Below are 22,076 nucleotides of genomic sequence, written 5' to 3'. Positions count from 1 at the left end.
ATTCAGCTGCAGTGATTACTGCCAGATCCACCAAGAATAATGGACTTGCATACCAACCCAGACTTACGACAAATATTGTGATTGTAGGTAACTAAATGACCATGGAATCTGGAGCAGAGAACCAGCAGAGTGGAGATGCAGCCGGTACAGAGGCAGAAACCCAACAGATGACAGTACAGGCACAACCACAGATTGCAACGTTAGCCCAGGTATAAAAATCATATGGTGTAATAGTTTTACTTATGATTAATATTTTTAAGAGGGATAATGTCTGCTCATGGGCCTGAGAGAAGATTGATACCATTCTGAAACACATGTGATGTATAGTTCTTTTAATATTTGTCTTCACATTTTTAAAGCAGTAGAGATTTTTGACTTCCCATCACATTAGGCTGTGTTAGTTCTAAAGAACTGTGTGTGTGTAAATTGTGTAATGTTAACACAGTAATGAATGAAAATATTTCTTGCATTCTTTACTGCAACCATACCACTGAAAGGTATTCTTTTCAATATATGTAATCTACTGTCTTTTTTATATTGACTGGATTGTCTTGCTATTGTGTTTTCTCTTAAAAACTCCATAGTAATCAGTTTAATTCTGAAGAAAATGAACTGAATATGTAGATAAATAATGCAGCAAACAACATTTTATCAGATGGGATTAATATTATGAGCATCATAATTAAGTGGAACAATCTGGCACTTGACAGCTCATGTTATCCTGCTGTCTCCACAGTTTCACAGAATTGTTGGCAAGTTAGAGGGACAAAAGTAGATGATTTGTTGTCCCCAAATTATTTTGGAGAGACAAGAAACACAATCCCAGCTAGATCTCTGATTTTGGAACCGAGTTTCATTTTCTTATACACTGGTGGTTGGCAGAAGCAACCCCATTGTATAAATGACTACAGAACCTGTTTGTCTCTCTTCTTTAACCATTTAAATAGAAAACTAATTGTATTCTGCAAAGAGCATGCAGGTGTTTTTGATCTCATAGTTTATGGAATTAAATGTCATTTAAGTGGCACAAGTGTTAAATCACTTAACATTTTATAAATGTTTTTTAAGTCATTGCACCTTTTGGTGCAATGCAAACTTCCAAACAAGTCCTGCCCTCTGTAGTCCATACATTTCCATTCAAGTGATAGTGCAGGGATTGGAGCTGTTTAAATGCACAGGGTGATTTTGTTGGGTGAAGCTGTAGTGTGAATTTACAAGCCACCAGCTGCCCTGCACCAGCTTGCCTCTTTGGGCAGTTTTCTCACTGTCTAACTTAGGCACAGGATGTAGGTGGTGTGAATAACACTTCAGTGTGAACTGAGTGGAAGTAGTTTATTTCTCTTGCAAAACCAGTTAACTGCTGCTCACTTGATGTGCTTTAAGGTTTAGTCCATAGAACCAAGAATGTTTCACATTTATATGCTAACATGCTAACCTTTAGGGAGCTGAACTTACAAGTATGTAGTGGGTAAAATGCACTTTACTTGGATACAATTATCCCAGTACTTGAATGAGACTTTTTTCCAAGTAAGAAAACACTATACAGGTATGGTTACAATCCATGTGAACCACCATGTTGTCATTCACTATATAATTTACACCTTGGTTTTTCCCCAGCCTGTACAGAGTTTGTGGAGGTGATAAAACAGTCTAAACATAATTCCTTGTGTTGTTCACATCAGTGTTATGTTACTATGATATTTTTAATAAGTGAAGTGGCAGTGTTTGGCATTAGGGAGTGCGCTCAGAGGCCTAGCCAAATCTAAATAACTAATTATAACAATTTAATTCTTCCATTATCTCTTGTATTATCTCTTGTAAGGTCACCCCTCTTGCAAGCTTAGTTTAATTGCTGTGTTTTAAGTGAGTTCAGGGTAGTTTTCAGAGTCAAAAGGAAACTCGTCCCAGTTCCACAAGGTATGAGTCAGAGACATGTGCGGAAGTTACACTCTGCTGTGGGCTTAATCCAACCACAGTGGCCTCCAGTTGATCAGCTTTGCTGTCATTGCCAAGGACTGTTTAGTCAGACGTGCATTATTAAGAAAGGTCACTTGGTAAAGAAATATAATTTGCCAGAGGAAAGTGCTCTCGTTAATCTCAGCCGCAGTTTCTCTCAGATATGAGTTAAATAGCACCATGTAATGCTGCAGCTGCTTTCCTGAAAAAGGAAGGTAAAAGCAAAAGCAAATTGGTGGATTAGGGAGAGACAGCTGTGGAGGAGAGAGGTCTACATGTAATTCCCTTTAATTTTGTTAAGCAAGATTTCATTTTAAGTGGTGGATGTTTATGGAAATTCAGAGATCAGCTATTGCAGCTTTTTGAGAACCACGTGTTCACAGGGACAGCAGAGGATTTCCTTCTGCATCCAGTACATAGCAGCCCTTTGAGATTAGGTGGGACAGCAGCGCAGCGCTCTCTTGCACTGCAGCTATGTGGATTGATTTTTTTTAAAACGCTGTTGAACCCTGGAGGATTGTTAGGTTTTCCAGACTTGGGTGACTAGAAGAAAGCTGGTGAGTCAGTGACCCATGACCTGGATGAGGTCTGCCAGAGCAGCTCACGCTTGCCTGCAGTCCTTCCCCGAGGACCGTGACATGTGGGAGGGATGCACACTGAGGGCAGGGTGTGCTGGCACCACAGCCCTGGCACACTGCAGCTTTCCAGGAGCATCAGCCCCACACAGGCATCGTGTCAGCAGACAGTTGGGAGTTCTGCATGTGCACTGAGCAGTGGCCCAGCCGTGAAGCATCCTTGGTACATGGCACTTCAGCCACCCAGAGTAGTTCCTGTGGCCTGCCAGGGTGAGACAGCGCCGAGCGGCGTGAACAGCTTTGTGCGGCTACTGCTGTCCCCGAAGCCCGAGCCATAATGTGCCATGCTGGGGTCAGCAGTGTATCCCTGTTGGCATAGCTGCTGTGCCTGCAGGTCTGTGCTGGAGAAACACGGTTGGGTTTAAAACATGGCTAGTTTTTCCTCATAGAAATAACTCTTGAAACTAGAGTTTGCTTTAACCTGTTACACAATAATCACGACTGCCTACAAAATGCTTAGTTCCACTGCAAACTCATGGGGTTTTTCTATCTGAACACATGGTCAGTCTTCTTCATTTACATGCATTTTGCTAGCTACTCATATGGCTTAATCTGTAGAAAGTGAAAGGTATCATTCCCTAAAAATGTTAAGTTCTTACATCTGGCAAACTCTTTGCATTTTTCTGAGTGAGAACAAAAATAGCTCCACTCCCATATGTTTCTGCCTCTGACTCAGCAGTGTCTGTAGGAGTACACTTGAGTCTGAGCAATATCTAAGTGAAGTAAAAGGTAATGATGTGTTTGTATCAGGTTACCTCAAAATAGAGGCACTTGTGTTTTTCTTATTCTTGTCAGTGATTTTACAAATTATGTTTGAGCCTGCAGAAATTCTGCATTAGATTATTTTGTGAAGTAGGTCAGGTATTGGGCTCAGGCAGTTCAGGAGGTTTTATATTACACTGAAACATGTGGGTCATCTGACTGGGGTCTAGAAGAGACATAGTTCTTTCACCAAAACAAATACTGAGCTAAGGAGCTTTTGCAATAACCTAATTTATGCTCACTGTCTCTTCTTTGCAGGTATCTATGCCAGCAGCTCACGCAACATCTTCTGCACCCACGGTGACCTTAGTTCAGCTGCCCAATGGGCAGACGGTTCAAGTGCATGGAGTAATTCAGGCTGCCCAGCCATCAGTTATTCAGTCTCCACAGGTCCAGACAGTTCAGGTACTGACTGAAGAAATTCCTAATATGTGAATTGGGCCTTTGAAATAGGCTTGCCATTGCACTGGTTTTAATGTATTTGTGTCCTGGATTGTGTTTTTGCAAATCTGTACAGTATTTGCTACTCTGACTGTTTTCTGTTCTGGCTTAACCACTTTTCATTTTCAAACATGGCTGAGTTTCATTTCCCTCTAGAGTTTGTTTGGTGAGTTTAACAGCTTTATGGTTTTTCTTACAGTGTTACTCTACACTTTCTACTACTGTGTTTCCATACATTTTTATTGAGTAAGAGTTCATACTATTCTGAAGCAAACAAAAGGATGATTTTTTTTTTTAATAATGTAATTTTTAATAATTAATGAGGTCAGTATTCTAGAATGAGAGTCTTTGCTCCATTAGAAGAAAAATTGCTTTGCATTGGTCTCTGTATGCTACTGGTTCTTAAAACAAACCTATCAGTCGTTACATAGAAATGGTTTTAAAATGTGCTGGTTGAGTGTTGTGTGCTTTGTAAAGCCTTAGCATTTTCATTTCTGTAAAGCAAGACAGGTAGTGCAATATGGTGAGGTAGCCTGAAGATAGAGGAGACAAGTAGTCTGAAATCTTTAAAACCTTTAACTTGCTTTTTATTCACTTGAAGTTCAGTGTTACTAAATGCAGAAATTTTTTGGTGTACAGCAGCTACACAGGACAAGGTCTGTACATTATTCATTTGCTGGTTAGAACAATAAGCTCAAAAGAAGTTTACTTTCAAAAAGTAGGTACTATGACTTTTTGATACAGATATTCAACTGGATATTATTTAAAAAAATAAGGTATGCATATTTTAAAACTAGGCCATTCTGATAATAATCTCTTTTTTTTCCTTCTCAACTTCAGTACTGGGTTTGTGCCAGGCTCTACCATCCTCAGCCATTGCAGTTTTAGAGTTTAGAGTTTTAATTTATCAGAGGTGAGCAGTTTTGATACACGTGCACAAGTTGCTACCCTGGAGGTAGAAGATAAGAGACTGACGATGAAGCCATACTTGGAATTCACCTGCTTCAATGCAGATCTATTGTGTTTTGATATTCAGAGCCCAGTAGTTCACAGTCAGCCTTGGACATATTCAGGCCCTCTATCTGACAGTTGTGAGATGTGGGTGCCAGCGAGATTTTTGAGCCTTTAGGAACCTTCTCTGCAGTGCACAAATTGTCAGTATGTGAGCTCTGTTTCTCACATAAGCATCATTAGCTTTTATAGATTTGGTTATGCACATTTTTAATTTAAAATTATCTAAATTATTTTAAATTTTTTTTTTATTTTAGCTTTCCTGCCTAAACATTTTGCTTTGTTTAGCACAGATATTGAGAATTTCAGCGCTATGTTATTTTTTAATATCTTCATGTATGACATTTTCCTGGCAATTTCCCCCGTAAAAGGCAGTCTCTCTTTAGCATATCTACTTCATTATTTATCAACTTATATTTTTTTCAGTATTTTATTCTTTGTTTCCAAACATCTCTGCTACCTTAATTTGGTCTAGTTATTCTCTCTGTAAGTTTTACTAAAAAAATCCTTCTGTCCATGCAATGGATGAAAACAAAACATTATGGGAGGCAAAAACCGCATGGTGTTAACTTTTATGTTTTCTTTTTGGGGTATTTAAATTATAAAGAACATTCTGATGGTCAGATCACTAACTGTGGTCATTCTTTACTGGATCTATTATTAAGCAGTAACTTTCTGTTCATTGTCTAGATAGAGTACTTGCATTGTGGTGTTTTTCACAGGATGTCAACATTTCGTTAAAATAAAGGCATTGGAAGTGTCTTGTTAAATTTGATTGCTGTTCTTATTTACAGATCTCCACTATAGCAGAAAGTGAAGATTCACAGGAATCAGTAGACAGTGTCACAGACTCACAGAAACGAAGAGAAATTCTGTCCAGACGACCCTCCTACAGGTACGGAGGTTAAAGCAGAAGCATCTTGCTTAATGGATGAGTGCATTCATACAGAGATACAAACTGTGGGGTTGTATTTTTATTATTTTTATTTTTACCATTTAACTGATATTTCTCTTCTGTGAAGTCTTGGCATTGGAATATGGAATGTGTCCATGGAATAGGATGTAAAGAGATAAGCAAATAGGAGGAAGAAGAAGCCTCAGCAGTTGTACTCAGTAAAGACAGAAGTAAGCTGAGAATATGCTAATTGCCACATTTTACAGAATTGAGGTATCATTGTGATAGATGCCTTAGAAATAGCTTTAATGAATACTTAATACACAAAATACACTGAAGCTTTGCAAAAAGCGACTTCTGTGTAATCTGCAGTCTGCAAAAAATCAACTACTGCTTACTGCTTTTCATTATTGTTGAAATGCTAGCAGCAATCAAACTTAATTCCTTTCTCCCATGAGACCTAAGGAAGTTAGGTCTCATAGCTCAGAGGGAATTTCTTCCTGAGCAAAATAGTTTGTGTTTAAAGTTCATGAAAGTGTGTTTTAAGTATGAGTTGAATAGAGTGAAAAGCATCTAGTGTCTCTTTTTCTCATAGCAAGTACCTCTGGCAAAACCAGCTGAGGTTCTCCTTCACATGGTGTGTCATGTTACTTTATTAACTAAGCCTTTGTACAGCTTTTTGTGTCTGTACTAAATCTCACTTTCATTCTTAAAATATGCTCAATAGCCATAAGGAACAGCTCTGGGGTTCAGTAGATTTTAAGTGACCTCTGAGTTCCTTCTGCTTTAGAAAATTCAGATGCACCTTTTTCCTTTATGAGCATACCCTTGGAAATAGAAGCTGGGCTGTAGGCCTGAGCATATCTCAACCATTATACTTTTTTAGTACTTGGGAGATTATTGTCTGCCTTGTCCAGCAGCCTTCAAGGCTGTTCTGCCCAAAATAGTGAAAAATCGTTGCTGAAGATCCCTAGCCATAATAGATCTTAGGGGGAAATATTTTCATTTGCAAGGAGTAGTGTTAACTTCAAGGCTGCCACAGGTTCCCTTTAGTCTGCTTCTGCAGCAAGACACTTGATTTTACTATATATGGAAGAGTGGCTGTGTATGGTGAGAAAACAGACCTAAGTAAACAAGCAGCAAAACTGAGAAGAGGGTGCTTGTGCATGCTGGCTTCTCATTGAGATGAACTCCTTTGCACACACTGGTGGCACAACACAGTCTCTGTCTTCAATCCAGATTGTGGTGACACAGCAACACTTGGTAGATGCAAAACTTCTATATGAAGCTCAGACTCTGAGCTGGTGTTGGTTAGGTCAGAAAGGCTTGGCCAGGTCACTGCTGTCTGTAGTGGCTTCCCAGCTGGCATTATTCAACCTGCTGTAACTGGCCCCAGATACACGATAGGTGCAGATATGTTCACAGAATTGAAAGCTATACCTCTTCCACAAAAACTTCTCTGTGATTCTGCTACTAAAGTACCTCATGTATTCCATGTCAGTTCATAGCTCCTACATTTGTAAAGCTGCCATCTTATCCTTTACCTTAAATCCATTGTTTTAACCACTGTGTGATAATGACAGGGAGGTTAAAAGGTGATTTTTTATTTCCTTGGATTTTGTTCTTCATCATCCCTGCTTTCTCCATATTTTTCATCTGTTTCATTCACTAGTTTCTAGTCTAACACGTAGATTGCAAACTCTTTGTATGGGATTTTTTTATTTGTCCAAGTGATTTTTCGCACATTGTTGTGCAGTGCTGGGGTTTCTTGCATGCACACAAAGTCAAAACAGCAACAGCAAAGCTCTTTTGGTCAAGCTGCTAAGCAGGATGACTGCTCTCCCCACATAGCTTCATACAAGTGTTCTGGCTCCCACAGCCTTAGGAGGCTTGTATAATAAAGCAGTGTTGTCTTGGAACTTGGGGTCTACAGCTCTGTTCACTTCATTCCATTGAGTTCCTGTGCCAATCCACTGGAAAACATAGAAGGAGAATTACAAAAAATAATTGCCTTTTACCTAAGAGCATTACATTTACCCAAGGGCATTTACTGCATTTTGCAGTGACATAATAGAATGTGCCAGCAGCGAAAAGGGCTTGGCAGTCCCCTGAGGATGGACAGCGTTTGATGTCAGTGATGCAAATTGCAGTGACTGCTGTGGTCAGTCCACTGTCATGTTGAGTGGCACCTGTAGCAGTGATGTTTTAGAAGTTTTGACTTTGGATAATTAGCTCATAGAAATAATGAAACAATCTGTTCTTTACCCATTAACTTTCTCAGGCAGGGCACCTGTGAACATAAGTGTGAGACTGTTCTCAAACACTGGGTATTGTCTCCCAGGCAGGTGTTAAATTATGAACTGCTGGCTCTCTTCAAGCATTCCTGCTAACTCCCTTGGTACTCAGCTCTCTGGCTGAGGTGTTTATAGTCTTTGAAATGGAGCAGTTCCCCCAGTGTAAGTGAGGAGACAGGTTCTGAGTTTTTTTTTAAATGTTTATATAGCTAAAAGCAGGAAACAAATAAAAATGGATGAGAGAAACATGCTCTGAAGAAAAAGGGATGGTTGTAATAGCTATATAGTGGGTTTTGACAAGCATAGCGTTCTGTGCTGGCTCCCTTGCCCATCAGTGCTTGGCATTTTGAACAATCCTCTCCAATAAGAGTTTGAAGATAGTGTGTGTTTTTCATTCTCCACTCATATTTTCCTTGTTGGCTTGCTGCACTTCACAGTTTTCCCCAGCACTGTGTATCAGATAGACTATTTTTCTCCCCCAATTTTTATTAAAATCTCTACAACACACTGTCTTTGCCAGAAAAATTTTGAATGACTTGTCCTCAGACGCCCCAGGAGTGCCAAGGATCGAAGAAGAAAAGTCTGAAGAGGAAACAGCAGCACCTGCCATCGCCACTGTTACGGTGCCAACTCCCATTTACCAAACCAGCAGTGGGCAGTACAGTATGTAGTCTGAATTTCTCAGTGGTGCTAGTAAGTGGGGATGAGAAGACGAAGAACTATTATTTCTTTAACTGTTGTTTGGACTAGAACAAAGCAGGATGTGAAAAAAATATTTATTTTGACAGTTAACCAGGCCTTTTAAACACATTTCTATTGTAAGTGTTTGAAAGGCTTGATTAACATTCTGGGACTGCCTTCCACTTGGTGCAGCTAATGCATCCTGGGACAAAACAGGAACTAACCATAATGCTATTATAAACTTCTTCACTTCAGGAACTAGATGGGGGAATTCAGAAGTTTTTTGTCTTGGCAGATCATTAACACTTGTTCACAAACTGTAACATCATCATTAGAAAAAACTGTTACAGTCTGCAATTACATTTTCAGAAAGTCCTGAAAAAATAAGGACATCAGCAACCTCAATATATGTCATAAATATATATTTCTGTGTTTTCTTTATTTGTTAGATTTTATAGATACAGTGTTGTGGCTTGAAGAATGGCAGTAAAGATAAGACCCATGCCGTCTCACACTAACACATACAGTAGGAGACATATACAACACATACAAAAGGGAGAAAGAGCTACATGTTTACATCTGTCTCTTAAAATCTCTTTAAAATTTTGTATCTCTGTTTACTCCTTAACCCCTTTGCCTTGTACCCTGCTTAATTTTATTGAAACGGATGTGGTTAATTCTGATTCCTATTATAACTGTAAAATAACTGCGTGTCAACTGCAGACACTTGAGATTTTGGTGTGTCTACATATAGGAACACAGTGAAATTCCATGAGTCACAAAAGGGGCAATGTCCCAGTATGCCTGCATGACAGGATTGAGAGAAAGAAAGGAGAAAATCCAACAAAGTTAAGACTGCCTGAACCAAGCTGTACTTTTATGAATGAAAAAACAGCTAGGAAGGGTCTGAGGAAGTTCTAGCGAAGGGGGGACACAATCAGAAGAAAAAAAAAAAAGCACCAAATCAAGAAGAAAGTGAAAAACAAGATGGATAGCACTAGCAGCAGAGGAGACTGAAGGGCATAAAGAACAGAAGATGACAGGAATTTCAGATGAGAAGAAAAAGTAAGGACTGAGAAAAATACCTAAACCAACCAAGAAGAAAATCTTAACAAATTAAAAAGTATTCCTTGGGGGTGGATTGTAGCTATTCTGTGTGATTCTGTTTTATTAGAGAAACTGATTTGTATTTCAGGCTGTGGGTTTTGGCCCTCACAAACATTTGAAAACTTATCTTTCAAAGGATGATTTCTTTCATGTACATTGAAGCCATGGGTTTTATTTAGGGGTACGTAAGGGTTCAAAGGATTTAGCTTAGATTAGTATTCTTCCATAATTAGGTTTTATACTGGAAGTTAATGAGTGAATTAGTGTCTTAAACGCTGGGTTCATTTTTTCTGTCTGCAGTTGCCATCACCCAGGGAGGAGCAATACAGTTGTCTAACAATGGCACAGATGGAGTACAAGGTCTCCAGACATTGACAATGACCAATGCAGCTGCAACCCAACCTGGCACCACCATTTTACAATATGCACAGACCACAGATGGACAGCAGATACTTGTACCCAGCAACCAAGTTGTTGTACAAGGTGAGAAACTTCACAGCCAGTCATTCTGTGTAACATTTTCTCTATGCTGATATAAGTTGCCAACCTGACCCCTTCAAATGTGTCAGGAAACAGAATTAATAGCTTTGGCACAGATAAGTCCATAAAATTACTGAAGTTCTGGACAAAGCTGTTTGTCATATTTTCTTGAAGCCTTTCCCTTTAGATTGGTAGAACTGTGGATATTTGAGGTTTAATATATTTATTTTTGCTTTTTCATGCTGCATTTTTGCTTTTTGAGTTCTCTCATATGTGCAACAATAGGAAATTTAAAGCAAGCATGAAAGATAGAAGGATATTTGATTCTTTCTAAAGGGGCACTTTTTAATTTATTAGCAATTTCTCCCTTTTTTCAATTGTAAGTCATAATTTCTTCCTACTGTGACTTTTGTAGCTAGTCACTGAGTGACTCTCAATCAGTGAGTCTTGGAATCAGAACAATTAGGAGAGTACCTTAAGTGATCATTTGGTCTAGCCCTCAACTTGGCAGAGTTACTTTTGCATAGAATAAGTTGTGGGGAGCTATTGTGTCAAAATACGTATTTTGGTTAATTAAAAATTGAGGAGTGTTACAGAATTTTTATTGAAAATAACAGAAGTGTACCTTCTATGGTTGTTAAGTAGTTGATTTGAAAGTTATCCAGTGAAGAGTTTACCAGGTATGCATAGCAGAGAAGAGTACTATTGTTGCATTGATCTTTGGGGTTTTATGTTCTTAAGGACATATGATTTCTTTAGGTAGTATTGTGGTTTTTTATAAGCTCAGGCAAAATTAACGCTCTCGTAAGTGTGTGAAATAAAAGAAAGCCAAGACCTTACTCATTCTGGAGAGGCAGTAGAGTGCACTGTCCATCTCTTGTGGGAGTAAATGCTACTTTTTTACACCTTTTTTTCTATGGTAGATACCTACACGTGCAGTTCCTCCTTTTCCAGGCAGACATTTGGAGCATAACTAGAAATAGTGACACCGTCCTTCTCTAGAAATGCTAGAACTGCCCGAAAACCAGAGAAGTACAAAGAAATACAATAAGGGAGAAAGAAGCACAGCTATACCACAAGACAAATCAATTTATCAAGCACAACTGAAGACTTCTCCAGGAGGAATGCCCAAAACCTTGCATGTATTAACAGACTAAGCCTGAGGTAGCAGTGATGACCCAGATGATGGCAGTCCCTCCTGAGCTGTGGCCCAAGGTGCATGGTTAGAGGGGTGACTGGGTCAGACAGGTGACTGTGTTAGAGATGTGACAGCTTAGAGACATGAGTAGATGCTCTCCACAGCACGTGTGACAGCACTGTCACCAGACTGATGTCATGTGTGTCCCTGCAGCTGCCTCAGGAGATGTGCAGACCTACCAGATCCGCACCGCCCCGACCAGCACCATTGCACCAGGAGTAGTCATGGCATCCTCCCCAGCACTTCCGACCCAGCCGGCAGAAGAGGCTGCACGGAAGAGAGAAGTGCGTCTAATGAAGAACAGGCACGTACACTCAGATCACCTTTATTTCCCAGTCAGCTCTGCATAGGCCTAGTGTATCAAGCACTAAGAGTCCTGATCTTTCCTAGCTGCATTATGAAATGCTTTATGAAGAATTTGCCTTTATTTAAAGATGCAGAGCAGAAATGCACATCTACTAGTGCTGTGTGTTGCGCCTGAAACCTTGAGTAAAGTGCCAGACTCAGTCTGTGAGGTGTGTGAATTTGATTGTTGCAGTAAGGAGAAAAGTAGTTGGTGAGATTCTTTTATGACTGCAGATATGTTCTTATAAACACCAAGATGAGTTGCTTTTTAGGAGTTAAATTCATGTGGTTTAACTTTTCCTGGATTCTTTCCCTTAGCCTTCTGCATGCATTCTCCTTGCTGCTGGCCCACGTGTGCTCTTCCTGAGTACTTTATTGATTGTCTCACTTGTTCTTTTAGCTGCTTTGGGTTTTCTCCTCCAGGGGCAGAAAGGCTCAAGCAAAGGCTAAATGAGCAGCTATTCGTTTTAATTGAAGTCCTGTGGAGCCAGTAGTGGCAGCAGAGGGGCTAGAAGAAAGGTAAAGACTTGATCCTGTAGGATTCAGTGTGTGAGGAGGAGCAGCTAAGCTTAGGGGTGGGAGTGGGTGGAGGTAGCAAAGGAAGGGAGCAGTAGGGAGAAGCTATGCAGTTGATGCTCATGAAGCCTGTTGCTGTGGGTGGGAAGGGGCAGGCTTGAATTAACCCATCACACCAAGCTTGTACTCTTACCCACGGGCCACGGATTGCAGCCTGTGTGTTAAACTGTGACACTGAGAACCCAGTGCGCCTGGCCCTTCTGAGCAGAGGAAGCCCCCTGAAAGCCTTGTTAACTTCATCTGTCAGTCTGAAAAAACTGATGTTGTACAGGTTCATTTATCTTCTGTAGGTTGCTGTGCTGTGAACACAATAGAAACTTACTTAGCAGACTCAGTGCTTATACGAGGGCCTTTAATGAAGTAAATAATGATGAACAGCAGAGTTCACTTTTTTAAAAAGGTTTTTGTACAGAATGTCATCCATCTCCCTTTTCATATAGATTTCTCATACCAGTGAATAGTAGATATACCCTTTCAGGCTCTGCATTTGAAAAAAAATTAGTTAGAATCACAGAATACCCTCATTTAGTCATCAGTCTTATTCCAGTAAAAGAAAGCTTTTGTGTTTGTGAAAACAATGGGGAATCACCCCACTTGAGTTAAATTGACAGCTTTTGCAACAGTATCATGTTGCATGGGGTGCTTTTAGCCTGTCTGCTTAATAGATATTTGCAAATCTAAGCTCCATAGCAAAGTGGGGAAAAAGGATAGAGAGGCAGATGGTAAGGTGGCACTTACTGCAGGATTATAGTGTAAATATTCATAGATATTATTGTGCAAATTTTCTGTATAAATTTTACATTTTTAAAGCTCTGTTGTAATTCAGTAGAACTCTGGCTGTTCATAATGAACAACTAGCACACACAGACTTGGGGTTTCTTAATATACACAGCCTAAGCTGGAAAAAAAATCACAGAAAGAAAATGTTATCACCCAAGGAGTCATGTTAGTAGTTTGCACCGGGAGGCACTTCCTGATCCACTAGTACTTAATCTTTTGGTAACAGCCCAAAATTACTTAAATTCTGAATGTTACACATGGTTTACTGAAGCACTGCAAGCATGTGAAATTGTATTTGTGGGAGTGACAGATGAATACCTGAGCCCCTTCAGGGCTTACAGGCTATGTTTCCTTCATCCTGTCTCATTTGTGGAGCTGAATTTCAAAAACTACCTTAGAGGCTTCTTATCAGTTAGGTCCTGGAATGCATTCTGTTTTTACAGCTACTATTTACCTAGTAAAGGGAGTAAGGGTTTCTGATTTCTCCTCTCATTTCCCAGAACACTGACTGTCTCATCAGTCTGTGTAGTGTTTGCAATGAAGGGGCACACAGACTCTTATTTTTGAAGCTGTTCTGCTTTGCACCTAAAGGTTCAGGGCAAATAAGTGTTTATTTCCATGTGTCTGCAGAGTGCTGCTTGGACAAGTTGCACTGCAGGAGGAGATCCCTCTGCCTGAGCTCCCATCTGCCCGTGGCATTTAGCCTTGTGCTTACTTTGTACGTTGGTGCCATTATATTGCTGTGCAGGGTAGTTCCTGCCTTGGTGTTCCTGCCTTCAGGATGCTCAGCAGCACATTAATACCTTCTGGTACTTTTCTCTGGTGTTCTTGGTATGTAACCAAGTTATCTACAGGCAGCTCACTCTTTACAAGAAAGACTAAGAAGTTTGCCTATCTTGAGGTCTGTTTTTGGCATAGCAGACAGGGACTAAAGAACTACGTGGTTTCTACTGTTAATTTCATTATATTTTTATTTTTTGCTTTTATTTCAGTCATTAATATTATCATTGCAGTGATGCAGACATCATTATTAAAATTAAAGAATTGCTCAAGAGCAAATACATGAGTGGTCTAAATACAGCACTTTTTACACCAGTTGATCATCTTGTTGGACTGCAGCAAAGGGAAGAGTTAAAACTGTAAAAAGAATAATAGATGATAATAAAGTCAAAGTATTGCAGCAGCATTTGACTCAGCCTAAAGGCTCCAATGTAAATCCTGCAAGCAAAATTTTATCAGTGAGTAGGATCCTTTGCTCACAGAAATAATAATTTATTGGTGCTGTCTTACTGGGATCCGCATGTTGAAATGATACATGGATCTTGAGTGTGTGAGATTTGTGAGGAGCAGGTGTTATGAACTCGGTGTTTTTTCCTCACTTGCATTTCTTAACAATGCCTCCATATTCTGAAAATGGCAGTACTAGTGAAGGTTTGCCTGAAAGCAGTTAGCTAGCCCATGTCTGCAAATAATTGTTCTGGATTTGAATGGCCTTTTTTTGCTTTGCAGAGAGGCAGCACGTGAATGTCGCAGGAAGAAAAAGGAGTATGTGAAATGTCTAGAAAATCGAGTGGCTGTGCTTGAAAACCAAAACAAGACACTGATTGAGGAGTTGAAAGCACTTAAGGACCTTTACTGCCACAAATCAGATTAATTTTGGATTCTCATTTTCACTTGTCCAGGTGGGATAGAGACTGGTTCTGGCTATACCCAGAAAGACAAAGTAAACTTTTTATTTTCTAAACATTTCTTTTTTTCTATGCGCAAAACTGCCTGAAGCAACTACAGAATATACTTCATTTGTGCTTTGCATCAAACTGTGAATGTTCAAGTACTTGCCTCCACTTCTCCCCTTACAAGATGAATTTCATCATCAATCTCAGCGTGAAGAAGAACAGGCTTCTTTCTCGTCTCCTGATCCTCTTCAAGGAGTAACAGTGGTCACTTGGGAAGTTACTGTGGGGAGGGTCCTTTTGTAAAGATGTCAAGAATTTGTGCTGAGCTCTTTCCATTGCCTTAGAGACAGAACCACCCCAGCCTCTTGGTCCAGAGAACTGTGGGCCGCATAGGTGGAGCATGCATGGTACAATGAAGAAGCAATGGTTGCCAAATTGGTTTCACACGTTCATGCTGAGCTGCACAAATACACAGCTGAGCAGCATGCCAGACGAAGGGCACTTCACCGTCCCGTTCTTGGTGTGGAGATAACAGACCTTTTTCAGACTAGCCCAGGAGGGGGTTTGATTTGCAGTCTGTATTAAGCCCTCCTGGACTAGTAAAACCTTCTCCATACCTCAGAAACAAATGCATTGAGATGAGCTTCACTGGTCAGTTGTTGCTTCTCATAGTTTGTGTGTGCAAGTGCTTTCAGCATTCTGAACGCACAGAAAACAGACACCAAATTCATAGGATATAGGGTGGGAAATGATATTTGGATGGGAAAGAAAATTGTTTTAAAAAGATGCAATCGTGATGTTCTGAAAACAGTCACATAGTAAACAGGGGTAACACATGAAAGCACTACCTATTTGTATGCAGAACAACTAAGCAGTTGAAGCATGGCCAACTCCACTTAAGTACTCCCTGACGACAGTATGGTCTGTGTCCCAAGTCCTCTCACGCAATGAGGTTGTTTTTATTTCCCTGCCGCTGACTTATGCAATGGAAATTATTGTACTCAATAGAAATATCAGCCTGGTTTGCTAAATTCTTTTTTGAACTTTGAGGCTACCTTCTATGCATAAATTAATTTGCAGTATGACAACTACTAGGACAACCTCAAATATTAAAGAGGTCTTCAAACACAGATATTCCAACTTGTGCTTTGCAAGGGACAATACTGATTATTTGAGCCTGGCCAGGTTAGCTAAACTCTTAATTTATTTGGGGTATTTTTTCATGGAAAGGGTCAAATTTACTGAGTAATCTATTCCTGCAACTAAAATTACACATGTGCCTCAGATGTTTGCAAGATCAATTTTTTTTTCTGTGCACTGAGGAACTGTGATCTTTCCCATATTTATGGTGTTAAAAAAGGTAGTTAATATTTTAAAAAAAACCTCTGTACTAAGCATTTGGACTTCAAAATAATCATGCTCAAAAGGAACCAAAAAGAACATCAAGAAGTTGTCCAAAATAATGTGTCCAAAAGAATCATGGACGGTTTGTGTACTGGCCCTCTTGAAGCCAGTCTCTCTCATTGTGTTAACTTGGGTCATTGATGGAATAAGTTTACTTTGGGCTTTTGGTCAAACTTTTATGTCTAGAAACATACGGATAAGGCTCTGGTCTATACTAATGCCTTGCCTAGCAGAGTATTAGCTAATATTTTTTCCCATTCACTCTATCTCTTTTTAAGATAAATTTCATACATTAGCTTCTAAAAGGTTATACAGTCAGTGTGACGTTATAAGAAAAATACTTGGAAGACTCTGGGTAGTTGAGTCTCAAACACCTAAGCAGTATTAAAAGTTCTAGATTTCTCATTTGAGAGGGCATTCAGTTTCCAAGAGACTTAATTTAAAAGGAGCAGGGTTAAACTTACAGAATTATCGTTAAATCTGAAGTTATCAAGAAATTCAAATTACACTCGTATTTCAAGAAGAGAACATAAGTATCAGAAATATTAAATAATTCATTTTCACGAGTTTTGTGGATGTTTATAAATGGTCTATTTTTATCTGCCATAGAGAGTTGATTTTTGTGGTTTTATTTAATGGGAGATGAATCTATTAGTTTAGCAATGCAGATTTAAAGAAGACCCTAAGTTCTCAGCAGTGCTTTTATAAAAACTATCTGATTCTTAAAATGGGCAAATACAAATGCATAAAACGGTTACATTTTCCAGAACGAGTACTGAAGTAGAAATGTTGATAATACAGGAATCATTCGTGTAAAACATGAAGCTCATGGTGGCCTCATTTGCAATTACATGGAATGGTTCCTGCAGCTTTGAGAAACACAAAAAAGGCTGTATATGCCCACATTAAGGCTGTTTCTTTTGTAGAACATCTGTTTGCAAAAACGTGAGGTTTTGCTGTGAACCTGGGCAAGACGAGCTGGGCGCTGAGAGCTGTTGTCTAGTGGGTAACGAACACTGTCCAGAGCTTGCTGATAATCACTGGGCACAAAGCCTGGGGGCTGAATGGGCATGGGAGCCTAAAACAGTGCCCAGGTGGTGTTCTCCTAGTACACAGTTTGTGCAGATTTGTGTGGCAGTGAGAGGAGAACTGTGTTACCTGTTTGTCTGTGTGTGGTCTGCAAGTGGCCTGTAGTGGTTTTAGCCTAGACTTTATTAGCAAATAAAGTTTTACTAAGAAAAGGAATGTAATTCAAAGTACATAGGGGTCTGCAAGAATTTTTATTTTTATTTATGCTGCACTGAGGATTTAGGGACACAAATTTATTTAATGAAAATTATAGATTACAATAATAAAAAATGTATTAGACCAAGTACAGGGCTGGCTAGGCTACCCATACATGCTTTACTATTCATATTGACCCAAAAAGGGAAAGATTGTGACACAGGAATCCATTCCTATGTTATTTACCAAGTAGTGAGGTTGGGGTAATAAGCTTCTATAAACTAAGGCCATTTGGAAGTAGGATGGAATTATGCTGACAAGGGGGAGGGAGGATTAGTTTTATATCTCACGGTTGTGAGTTTTCAAGAACTGATAGACTGTTTTACCTGAAGAGAGGGTTAGAAAGGGCTAGATCTGTTATGTTCATAATAAACAAGAATTGGTTTGAAATATAATTTTTGTAATGTCATTATTTTGCAAAACAACAGCACCAATCAGGCAGTTAAGATATTGTCAAAGGTGCTCTTTTAATTTAGATATTCTTGGAAAATACATATGTATAATATATGTACATATATATATATATACACACAGTATATAATCTACAGCTCTGAGAGCTTTTAAGTCAGGAATGCTGAGTATTATAGTATATGGAGGTCAGAAAAAAGAATTTTTACTTTTCTGTGTGTCTGGGTATGTGTGGATGTGTGATGTGTGTGTGTGTGTGTGTGTGCGTGTGAAAGCTTCCCTTCACCCCAGTAGCTCTGGGCTGCGTTATTCTAGCGCTTATTATTGATTTGTTTTGTGCTGTCTCTCAGTTACGCATTTTCAAGAATTTTATTTCATCTTTCGTGGCTTTTGTGAAGTTTGTTTTTTATTGATGAAGATTTTTGAAATTATGTAAACAGTTGTTTTACAACCACCACCACCCAGAGTAATTCACCTTTGTGCTTTTTCTCTTTGGCAGCTATATATCAAAGGCAAAACATTTGGAAAGGTTGTTAAGATGTTATTTTCTAAAGGAACCACTGGTAAGACTTCTGTTTTCCTCCTGGGGTAGTGGCGATGCATTCTTCCTTAGGCAGCAATTTCACCAGCACTGGGTAGTTGCCGGCACCGTTGCTTGTATCCGAAAGCACAATTTTACAATTTTAACCTGTTGTGTTTGTCAGGACTGCTCAGACACCTGTAGTTCTGGCTAGCCTGGAGTTGGCATTTGCATTGTAGATCACTGTCTTCTCTGGTACATGTACATTGGTCAGAAAACTGGTGGGGTGTTTGGAATCATTAAGAGGCTCAGGAAAAAAAAAAAAGAAAAAAATAATAATATTTAATAAGGAAAAACAGCCCTGATGGTTTCTGACCTAAGTTTGTACCACAGGTTACTTTTTTAAAATCTGGGCTTCCAGTAAACTGCAGCAGCAAGTAGTCATCTGTTAGTGAAAACTGGTACACGCTTTTTATTTTGTCTTTTCATTTATGGCAGGCAGTGCTTTTTGTGGTTTAAAGACAAGTCCACACATCAAAGCAAGCTCTATATCAGTGGTTTCAAATCTATGACAGTTGATAGAGGATTTAATTGATTTTATAGGACCTTGACTTTATTGTAATTTTTTCACCCTGGAGCCTGGTTAGTGATGTAACATTTGCCAATGATCCAACCAAAAGGTCATGTATTTATTTTTGTTACACTATGTTCTTTGTAAATGTTTAATTAAAATGTGCACTTTTAAAAAAAAAAAAAGAAAAAACCCAAAAAAAACCCCAAACAAAACACAGAGAACAAAAAAAAAATTTAAGATCAATTTGGTTTGCTTGAGAAGATTTCTGGCATAATTGTTGTGATCCTGCTGCCTGCACACAATTCACTCCTGCCCAGCAGTTGACTCCTTTGCTAATTGAACTTGCGGATCAGCACCTGGTGCCCAGCAGGCTTTGCTTCAGAAGGGCAGGAGAGCTGAAGGGGTGAGAATCAAGCGTGTGGTGTCTCGGAGCAGTACGTAGAGGATGGATGTGAAATTATTTTTAGAGTAGAACTAGTTCAGTGATCCCATGTGGGAAAGGGAGGTTAATTTGGAAGGAAAGCTAAACTATTTTTCAGCCACTTTATTTCCCTTTTCTTAATTTGAGATTTGTCTGCAGATCTTACAAGCTGCATTCTAAGAAAATAAATCAAAAGGCTTTCCAATAATTTGACACCAGGAGGTAAAGGTACATTAACAGTGTGTCACCCTGCTTGAAAAGAAAAGCACAACCACCTTTCTTTTGCAGGAATGATGATAATTTAACCCTGAAGACTGTCAGTGTGAGCAGGTTTTAAAAAGCATACAGTACATTGATGGTTCCCTGTCGTCTGCCTGGGAACTCGTTTTTGTGGGCTGTGTGATTTGCTAGCTGTAAAAGACACTGATTTTACAAAAGCCTGAATGTATCCTGAAGTTCAGTTGGTCTGGAAGGAGCCAAACTGGTGAAGAGAGGGTGCTGAAATCCGCCTACTGTGTGCTTGTGACAGGTTCAGGTCTGTGGATAGACAGGCTTCAGTGTGTGAATCTTTGAGGAAAAGGGACCAGATCCAGGTGGTGTAAAGAGGGTTTGCATTTCAAGTGTTTTGCCTTGGAATGTGTTTTAAAATATATTTGAGCTGTGGCCTGCAAAGAGATGTGCTTGGGCTGGTTGGCACAAATTGAAGAGAGTGAGTGACCTGTTTGCTTTCTGGCACTGCAGGTGCAAGTTTGTGACTTGCTCTGTGGTGAGTTCAGGGCTCACTTTCAGCAGGAGAGGCAGGAGCAGTCAGCTGTCCTTGGGAGCTGTGTGCTGGCAGGGAAAGGGCCAGGGACAGGCTGGAGTGAGCCATGGCTGGCACAGTCCATAAGCTGAGCAGTCACTGCACTCAGAACTCGAGCAGTTCACTCGGCCTCAGCTGTTTGTTTCTCTAAATTAGGGGATAGCTGAGTGAGAGCATGGGGACAGGCCTTGAGCCAGTCGCTGATCTGGAAATGGCCACTCTTAATAATTAAGGATGTTTGGGTGCTCTCCACAAGTTGTGTTTTATCCAGGTGCCACTCCATTTTGTGTGTGTTTAATTACATTTATTTATATTAAAATGCTAATTTTAAAAAGTTCTACAACTTCAAGCTTATATGAGATTTGAAACTGTGCTGCTTAAAATGGACTTCTTGGGATTTGAACAGAGCAAGAAGAGGTGCTAGTTGGCAGCCAACCCCTCCACAGACTTTTGTCCACAAATTGGTTGTTCACTTCAGAAATTAGTTGTTTCTACTCTGGATTTATCATTTGAAATTGTTTTCAAACAATGTTTTTCAGGGAAGCTTCCAGAGCGAAGGTTATTATGCTCCCTTTGTAGTGTAAGCTGGAAAGAGTATGTTCACCTCATCTGCATTTCTGATTCTTTACCCAAACCATGTCAGCACAGAACAGGGTATTTGAGCTTGACTCCCACATACTTGTGGAAGTTAAAAGACTAAATGAAGATCCAGCATTGGGGGAAAATAAATGCTTTTTTCCATCTCCCCGAAAATCTAGAAACATCCCTGTTGTGTTGTTATTTTCTTTCTTTTTTTTTTTCTTTTTTTTTTTTTGTGCTTTATCTGTGTTTAAAAAATGTACTGGGTTATAATGCATTTTATTAACACTATGTACATATTAGCTGCTTTGTGTTTCAGAATGGTAGTAATTGCTTTGTATATTAAAGTGATTCTTGTGAATTTGTGAATTATTGTCATAAAGAAGTGCTTTTTCTTACTGTAACCTTTGTGGTATAAACTGTCATAACTCCCTTTTTACACAAACATTTATGTGCAGTCACATAAACATGCTTTAAAAAACTCTACAAAGTCTCTTTTTTGAGCAGGGTGTTCCATTTACACTAATTTAATTTAGTGGCAAATGCTAGCTAGAGGAATATGGGAAAAGGCATATATTGAGCAGTCTGTGGTATCCTCTCAATCTGTGCCCTAAGTATTGGGCACAGATATGAATCCTAAGTATTCATAAAGTATTCTCCCCAAAGAGAAGGCTTTTTTATCATCATTGAATTAGCCAGAGGTTAAGTCCTGAAAAACAAAGTTTCTCTTCCTCCTGATATTTTTAAATGTGCTTTCCAGTATCCATTCTGGTGGCAGTTCTGTTGTTTAATAATGTTTGAAACGCTTATGCCTTTCACAGTTTAAATATGCTGCATGTCTCACTTTCAAGCATTCCTGTAAACCGTGTACTACTGGTCTTTAGAACAGAACAGAAACAGAAGGCAGCAAACACTGCAAGGATCACAACCCTATTATGTAATCTGCAAGGCTGGATCCAAACACAGGGATGGAAGCCAGGGGAACAAACTCAGCACTGGGGTAAACACACCTCCAGTGAAATCAAGAGGAAGCAGTAAGGTCAGCTCATTACAGCTGGGATTTTCTAGTTTTTATAGTGCCATTCACGTTTTTGCTGAGAAAAATCTACAGTAATGAGAGAGAATCCCAAACGGGTTAGTCCCTGAGATAAAAATGCAGTTTGGCTTAAACTTTGCACTGAAAAGGACTGGGTAACACAGATTCCTGTGTAGTCAGCTGTTTGTCTTAACATCAATCAAACATTACC

General features: G+C 39.4%; 1 protein-coding gene across 1 annotated transcript; it reads left to right on the top strand.

Moving 5' to 3' along the window:
- Positions 1–67: 67 nt before the first annotated feature.
- CREB1 (cAMP responsive element binding protein 1) lies at positions 68–21,233 on the top strand. Its single transcript, XM_015635116.3, has 7 exons — positions 68–209; positions 3,612–3,758; positions 5,600–5,700; positions 8,515–8,657; positions 10,083–10,265; positions 11,614–11,764; positions 14,671–21,233. The coding sequence occupies exons 1-7, from the start codon at positions 96–98 to the stop codon at positions 14,813–14,815; spliced, it is 984 nt and encodes a 327-aa protein (XP_015490602.1). The 5' UTR covers positions 68–95; the 3' UTR covers positions 14,816–21,233.
- Positions 21,234–22,076: the final 843 nt, after the last annotated feature.

This window comes from Parus major, chromosome 7 (assembly GCF_001522545.3).
Source record: "Parus major isolate Abel chromosome 7, Parus_major1.1, whole genome shotgun sequence".
Lineage (NCBI taxonomy): Eukaryota > Metazoa > Chordata > Aves > Passeriformes > Paridae > Parus > Parus major.
Note: the sequence above shows the minus strand (reverse complement) of the source record. Positions and strands in the feature narration are given on the sequence as shown.

Excerpts from the sequence above, each read along its gene's own strand:
- CREB1 (XM_015635116.3), top strand. The coding sequence starts at position 96 with ATGACCATGGAATCTGGAGCAGAGAACCAGCAGAGTGGAGATGCAGCC. Across the intron at positions 210-3,611 it reads AGATTGCAACGTTAGCCCAG|GTATCTATGCCAGCAGCTCA; the intron begins GTATAAAAATCA and ends TCTTCTTTGCAG. Across the intron at positions 11,765-14,670 it reads GTGCGTCTAATGAAGAACAG|AGAGGCAGCACGTGAATGTC; the intron begins GCACGTACACTC and ends TTTGCTTTGCAG.